This window comes from Coregonus clupeaformis, chromosome 3 (genome assembly GCF_020615455.1).
Source record: "Coregonus clupeaformis isolate EN_2021a chromosome 3, ASM2061545v1, whole genome shotgun sequence".
In the NCBI taxonomy this organism is placed as follows: domain Eukaryota; kingdom Metazoa; phylum Chordata; class Actinopteri; order Salmoniformes; family Salmonidae; genus Coregonus; species Coregonus clupeaformis.
In genome coordinates this window covers 32,050,272-32,057,904 of record NC_059194.1, presented here as the reverse complement: position 1 = coordinate 32,057,904, position 7,633 = coordinate 32,050,272, and the positions used below count along the sequence as shown (strand labels likewise).

At 41.2% G+C, this 7,633-nt stretch overlaps 1 protein-coding gene across 1 annotated transcript; it reads left to right on the top strand.

Annotated features, from left to right (window-relative positions):
- The first annotated feature begins 3,673 nt into the window (after positions 1 to 3,673).
- LOC121545391 (T-cell immunoglobulin and mucin domain-containing protein 4) lies at positions 3,674 to 7,396 on the top strand. Its single transcript, XM_045209417.1, has 14 exons — positions 3,674 to 3,813; positions 3,891 to 4,229; positions 4,655 to 4,717; positions 4,929 to 4,967; positions 5,072 to 5,200; positions 5,328 to 5,495; positions 5,652 to 5,722; positions 5,832 to 6,066; positions 6,211 to 6,261; positions 6,387 to 6,464; positions 6,615 to 6,688; positions 6,792 to 6,891; positions 6,980 to 7,010; positions 7,119 to 7,396. The coding sequence occupies exons 1-14, from the start codon at positions 3,765 to 3,767 to the stop codon at positions 7,171 to 7,173; spliced, it is 1,482 nt and encodes a 493-aa protein (XP_045065352.1). The 5' UTR covers positions 3,674 to 3,764; the 3' UTR covers positions 7,174 to 7,396.
- The last annotated feature ends 237 nt before the right edge of the window (positions 7,397 to 7,633 follow it).

Sequence of the window (7,633 nt, the reverse complement as noted above, 5' to 3'; positions counted from 1 at the left end):
CAAAGTTTCTTTGGATTTTACAGTAACATATTTTTTTTTACAGTAATTTACAGGTAACTGGCTGTCAATAAATTACCGTAAAAACAACAGGATTATTTTTACAGTGTATTTACTATATTTCAAAACTAATATTGACTTGTGTTTAGTTGACAAATCAACTAAATATCAATATTTAAAGGAGAAGTGTCTACTGCTTGGATAATTCCATCTGAGTGACTGGCTTAATCCCATTCTTTGACTTTTATTTTTGGAGTTTAAGATGTGAATCCAACAAATCATTTCTTAACTTGTAAACAAGTTAATAAGCTATTTATTGTATTTCAAAAGTGATATTGAATTGTGTTTGGTTGTCAATGCAACCAAATATCAACATTTGAAGGAGATGCATCTTTTGCTTGGATAGTTCCATCCGTCCCACTGACGTAGTCTGGCTTTAATTCCAGTTTGTCTACAAAAGAATAATTGATATGTTGGATTCTCCAGCTCAACCAAAAATGTAAGTTAAAGAACAAGACTAAATAAAATAAAACATTTAATGCACTGTTAATACAGTTTGATTTGATTTAGTCCTATTCTTTAATCCAAGCAGAATATACTTCTCAGAATATATTTCTCCTAGGCATTTACATTTACATTTACGTCATTTAGCAGACGCTCTTATCCAGAGCGACTTACAAATAGGTGCATTCACCTTATAGCCAGTGGGATAACCACTTTACAATGTTTGTTTTTTTTTGGGGGGGTTGGAGTAAGGGGGGTAGAAGGATTACTTATCCTATCCCAGGCCTATATGTATTGTCTATTTTTTGTTGAATTGAAACAATAGCTGTTGATGATTTCACAAATACTATATACAGTAGGCCTACATAGCATCATTGATGATATACTGTATGAATGATAAATTATGGTCACATTTAATTTGCTCCGTTAAATCTATCCTACTCTCAACAATCATTCTCATGATAGCACATTGGTAATAGTAAGTGGGCTAAATTAAAACCCTGGATGGGAGCGCGAAGGGTAGCTGTAGATAGATACATTCTCAAGTAGGAGGTGCTGCCCAGTCTATAGTTGTTTTTCTAATAGTGAATATAACGTTGAAGAATATAACCTAGAAGATCTGATGTTGTTTTAAAGGTTTGTCTATGTTAAAATCTGGTTACAATGATGATGGCATAATCCTGTGGTTGAGATTTTACCTTCAAAACAGCCATTTACATTGATGACTTTTTGCAAATCCGATGTATTTTCCACATAGATTCCACTTCACAATACGTAGAAAAATTATGTTGAAACAACTTTGATTCAACCCGTCTTTTCCCAGTGGAAAGTCTTTTTTTCTCTCAGGGAATGTGACCACACAATAGAGCTACACCTGATTAACTGTATGGTGTTACTACAGTGCCTTGCAAAAGTATTCAACCCTTGGCATTTTTCCTATTATGTTGCATTACAACCTGTAATTTAAATTGATTTTTATTTGGATTTCATGTAATGGACATACACAAAATAGTCCAAATTGGTAAACTGAAATGAAAAAAATTAATAACGGGAAAGTGGTGCGTGCATATGTATTCACCCCATTTGCTATGAAGCCCCTAAATAAGATCTGGTGCAGCCAATTACCTTCAGAAGTCACACAATTAATTAAATAAAGTCCACCTGTGTGCAATCTAAGTGTCACATGATCTATCACATGATCTCAGTATATATACACCTGTTCTGAAAGTCCCCAGAGTCTGCAACACCACTAAGCAAGGGGCACCACCAAGCAAGCGGCACCATGAAGACCAAGGAACTCTCCAAACAGGTCAGGGACAAAGTTGTGGTGAAGTACAGATCTTTGAACATCCCACGGAGCACCATTAAATCCAATATTAAAAAAATTGAAAGAATATGGCACCACAACAAACCTGCCAAGAGAGGGCCGCCCACCACAACTCATGGACAGACAAGGGCATTCATCAGAGAGGCAACAAAGAGAACAAAGATAACCCTGAAGGAGCTGCAAAGCTCCACAGCGGAGATTGGAGTATCTGTCCATAGGACCACTTTATGCTGTACACTCCACAGAGCTGGGCTTTACGGAAGAGTGACCAGAAAAAAAGCCATTGCTTGAAGAAAAAAATAAGCAAACACGTTTGGTGTTCGCCAAAAGGCATGTGGGAGACTCCCCAAACATATGGAAGAAGGTACTCTGGTCAGATGAGACTAAAATTTAGCTTTTTGGCCATCAAGGAAAACGCTATGTCTGGCACAAACCCAACACCTCTCATCACCCCGAGAACACCATTCCTACAGTGAAGCATGGTGGTGGCAGCATCATGCTGTGTTTTTCATCGTCAGGGACTGGGAAACTGGTCAGAATTGAAGGAACGATGGATGGCGCTAAATACAGGGAAATTCTTGTGGGAAACCTGTTTCAGTCTTCCAGAGATTTGAGACTGGGACGGAGGTTCACCTTCCAGCAGGACAATGACCCTATGCATACTGCTAAAGCAACACTCGAGTGGTTTAAGGGGAAACATTTAAATGTATTAGAATGGCCTAGTCAAAGCCCAGACCTCAATCCAATTGAGAATCTGTGGTATGACTTAAAGATTGCTGTACACCAGCGGAACCCATCCAGGTGGCTCTACAAATTATTGACTTTGGGGGGGTGAATAGTTATGCATGCTCAAGTTTTCTGTGTTTTTTTGGTCTTATTCCTTGTTTGTTTCACAATAAAACATATTTTACATCTTCAAAGTGGTAGGCATGTTGTGTAACTCAAATGATACAAACCTCCAAAAAATCCATTTTAATTCCAGGTTGTAAGGCAACAAAATAGGAAAAATGCCAAGGGGGGTGAATACTTTCGCAAGTCACATTATGTGGTCAAGTTTCCCACACAAGATGTGAAAGAAGAAACCAAAGTTAAACAGAGAGAAGAAGGAGAGGGAATTTTGCATGTAAAGACTTACACTTCTGATATTTGAAGTATTTGGTGCTGTGATTATTTCTCCAAGGGCTTCAGTAGAATATAATAGAACAAACCTTTCCATTTGCAGCACATGGTTTGCTGCAGAGCAGCGCCCCTAAAGTGGGTTGGGGGCTAAGTGCGGCTAAGTGCCTTGCTCAAGCAGTGGGTAGCACCTTCGTATATTGAGTTGTCTGGATGGGGTGTCTTCTAGGCCTCTATGCTTCTAGGCTCTCCCTAGTAACATCCATTAGATCTACACCTTCACTATACCCCAAACCTAACCCTACCCTAACCTTGCTTGCAGCCCATCCTTGAGTAACATCCACTGTCCAAATGTTGAAATTATTTCTGTTGATGCAGTGTCTTTGCTCCTAAATATTGGAGTAAACAATTTTGTGGTGTCAGCCGTGTTTCACGAGGAACCAAAACCACAAAAAAAGGAAACAGGCCGAAAATGCGACCCTGCTGCAACCAACACAACTGATGATGTGTGCAGATAAAGCACACTGTGTCACCTGATTATGTGTGTGTGTTTGTTGCGTGTGTGTCTGTGTGTGTGTGTGTGTGTGTGGTGTGGTGGTGTGTGTGTGTGTGTGTGTGTGTGTGTGTGTGTGTGTGTGTGTGTGTGTGTGTGTGTGTGTGTGTGTGTGTGTGTGTGTGTGTGTGTGTGACAGTGCAGTAGGGGGTTTAATTGTGAGACAACAGTGCAGTCATGTGTAGTGTGTTTCAGTTGTTGAGCAGAGCCTGTTGAAGGTACAGAAGGTGGTGTGGTTAGACACTGTGTGCACAGCTAGACACAGTCATGGACTCATACATTTCCTGTTGCAGGCTAGTGCTCTACCTTTTCTTTGGTAAGATCTTCATCGTAGTAGTCTAATAAACAGTCAAATGAAAGACTAATTTGATATAATCGCTTTCACCATTGTAGGCGGTGCTTCTACAGTAACCATCCGAGGCTATGTCGGTGACGTTGTGACCCTAACATGTAAGTATGATGCCCAGTATTATGGTCCGCTCTCTGTCTGCTGGGGTCGTGGTCACATCCCCAACAGCGGCTGTGCCAATGAGGTCATCAGGACGGAGGGGGTCAAAGTGACCCACAGTGCTTCGGTCCGGTATCATCTCCAGGGTGATCTGAGGGCAGGGGACGTCTCTCTGACCATCATCCAAGCACAGATGAAGGATTCTGGGATATACGGCTGCCGTGTGGACATACCTGGATGGTTTAATGACCAGAAACACCATCTGGCACTCGACATCCAGCCCGGTGAGAGAACAAGGGTGCATTTAAGCCATTTAGTCATTTAGACAGTCATTTCATCAGATTAAAAGTTTACTGAAAACTTTCTGTAGAACAGGGAAGGCTATCTATGCAATGTCAACAAGACTATCTTGACCATCATCTATACTTATCTATAGGGGAGAGTGGGGGGTAAGTTGAGCTACCCTTGATTCTAGGAAACCATACACAAAATGTGACCAAATATTTAGGACGAGGTCATCATTTCATGGAGTCTGTGATGGAAGAAATTACATGGAAAAGTGGTAAGCAAGTTAGGTCCCCCCCCAAAAAAAATCTTTGTTAGAAATAATTCTATATTTCCCTTGAGTGATGCTGAATGTAAACAATTGCTCAACGTACCCCACTCTTCCCTACATCAAATTCAATCAGTCCATTTGAATCTATTTCAGCTCCTGACACAACCCCTGAACCGTGGATCCCTGGAGAGAGCACAACAGTTGGCTACCCAGAAGGTATTACGTTTACAATCGCTATTAGTTTGTGTTAAATGCAGTGGTGGAAAAAGTACCCCATTTTCATACTTGAGTGAAAGTAAAGATACCTTAATAGAAAATGACTCAAGTAAAAATTACACAATTTTCCTGTCCTGCTAAGCCTTCAAAATGTAAAGAGTACTTTTGGGTGTCAGAGAAAATGTATGACGTAATTTCATCTATTTGTCAGAACAAACCACAACAATGCAGACAACGATGGTTTTATCAGGTAAAATCAAATCACCTACTCTATTATATTACATCCTGTATCACTTTACAAGGTACCATCTAGAAAGATCTCTCTAATAACTCAGATAAATGGGTTGTCTCCAGTACCTCCAGACCCTCCCACTGTGGCAATCCGAGAAATATCAGCCAGGTCCATCTCTGTATGGTGGAGCGCTGGCTTCGATGGAAACACCCCCATCACAGGTTACCACCTGGAATGCAAGAGCCAAACTGGTAAAACAGAAATAACAAAACTTAAACTTCCTAATAGCTTGAATGAATGGGTGCTACCAATAGTAAACGTAATACAATTTGAATGTTTACTCACTCTGTATGATTTCTTCGTAATTTTTGCTAACAGACTCCTGGGTAGATGCGGTACGAGGCAGCAATGTTCTGCCTTGGGAGAGAGAGACTGCTATCAATGACCTGCGACCCTTTTCCACCTACAACATCCGCATGTTCACCAAGAACAACATGGGCTTGAGTAAACCTAGCAATGTGCTCACCATCACCACTAAGGATGCAGGTATATCAAACAACCTGAGGCTAAATGTCAAATGAGATTTGCCTACAGTAATTATATCAATCCGCCTCTGTCACTATCTCTGTCATCTCTCTGTCACTTCGAACTAAGCAAATGTCATAATTTGTAAAGTATCTGAAAAATATGTTCTCCCTCTAGCCCCTGATGGTCCCCCACAGGATGTGAAGCTTCAAGCCCTGTCTTCCCATAGCATCAGAATCACATGGAGGGTACCTTTGCTCTTTTGACCTGTTTTTAACGGAGTCCAGCCCAACATTTACATGCCACAATTTATTGGTCTTTTATTTGGTCAATTGTCTTGTCCTCTTCCCCGTGCAGGCCCCTGAGTTGTCCCTCCAGAACGGGCTGATCCGGGGCTACCAGCTCCGCTACAGTGAGTACAGTCCCCATGAACGGCTTCCTGTCAGGGTGGTGCATCTGATGGACGGAGCAGAGAGCTTCACCATGAACAACCTGCAGGAGGCGACAGAGTACAGTGTGACGCTGCACACTATCAACAATGCAGGCCTGGGGCCGTCTTCACAGGAGCTTGTCTGCTCCACTCTGACTAATGGTGAGGAGAGGTTTTCAATGGTTAGCTTTTGTGAAGTGAAGTGGAATTACGACTCTCCCCATAGTTATTCAAGTAAGGAAAACGCACACATGAATTGGTTATGTGCATGTATTCAACTACCAATATTCTTATCTTCTTTGTCAGATGATCAGCAGCATATGACAACAACTCAAGCAACAACAGAAGTTCAGACAGGTAATAACCTGATTCCAACAATTTATTGGGAGAGATTTTAACTATGAGAAAATGAAACTGCAGTTGAGTATAGGCTACTTGCCACTAGGTGCTATTGATCATGTTTACCTGTAATGTCTTTCAAGAACATTCAACCTCAACCATTGCGACAACAACTTCTTCAACTGAGACATGGCTGCTTGTCACTGACAGTCCCACTCAAGGTAGGCTATTGTGTTACTTTTCACAGTGCATAATTATACAACCCAAAGCACAACTCCTCTATTCTGCAAAATAGTAAACACATATCCACTTCCTCTAACAACCGACTCACCAGCGTCTCATCTCTTTGTCCTGTTTCCTGTACCATGTAGGTCAGAGGGTAGACGACTTCTCAACTGCAAGTCCACTAAGTAACTCTACTACTGACCCAGTATTGAGTAAAAAAGTGTGTTCACATTTCTGTATTCTGTATTTGGATACTTAAAATGTGCATTGTTGACAATATTAGTAGTACAGTACCAAACTAATAACTTATGTTTTTATTCCAGCTGGGTACTGAGGAACAGAGCGGTCATCTTGTTGCCATCCTAGTGCCAGCTCTGGTGGTGGGGCTGCTTGTTGTCATGGCAATCATATGGCAATTTAGGCGTGAGTAGGCCTACAGAATTATAGATTATCATATGGATCACTTTTCAGATATTTTTGATTCTCTCCTAATCTATCCCCCTCTCTTTAGGTACAACATTTAAAAAAGGCAACTGGAATATGTAAGTGGTATCTAAAGTAATAAATATCAATATCCCACTTCGTCATTTGATCTATAGTTCTACACGTCCCTCTCTGATACTAAATTGTCTCATCTCTCCCTCATTCAGACTATGGAAGAACAACGACTTTCTGTCCTTCGGGGACTCTGAGCCAGCACTGTAGAGACCACTGGGATGCTAGAATTCACATCAAGATTATGCAGTAGTCACAGTGGGATTAACATAAAGTGTAAGATGATACATATATGATTTCAAATATACCATAGTGATAGGAAGTGTTACTAATCAACAGGGGCCTCCCACTGAATTGATGTTGAAAGCATTCTTGTCTTACAATGGGATGTGACATTTGTGTGCACATGTTAATAAATGCTTGCTTAAAGCTCGTCTGACTCTTTCTTATGGGCTCACGCACGGATCCAGTTGCTATCAACAATTTCATGGGTCCAGTCGCTTTCAACAATTTTGGAAACACTACACCACATTTACAGTAATACTCCAATTCAACATCCAGCCTGTCCTAACCATAGCCACCAGGGGGGCAGAGACACACGGTTGTATAAGAGGGGACTGCTCACTCAGCCCTCTATCTCTCAGAGCCTGCATGCATTCCTCCAAGGGCC

Excerpts from the sequence above, each read along its gene's own strand:
- LOC121545391 (XM_045209417.1), top strand. The coding sequence starts at position 3,765 with ATGGACTCATACATTTCCTGTTGCAGGCTAGTGCTCTACCTTTTCTTT. Across the intron at positions 3,814-3,890 it reads AGTGCTCTACCTTTTCTTTG|GCGGTGCTTCTACAGTAACC; the intron begins GTAAGATCTTCA and ends TCACCATTGTAG. Across the intron at positions 6,067-6,210 it reads CTGCTCCACTCTGACTAATG|ATGATCAGCAGCATATGACA; the intron begins GTGAGGAGAGGT and ends CTTCTTTGTCAG.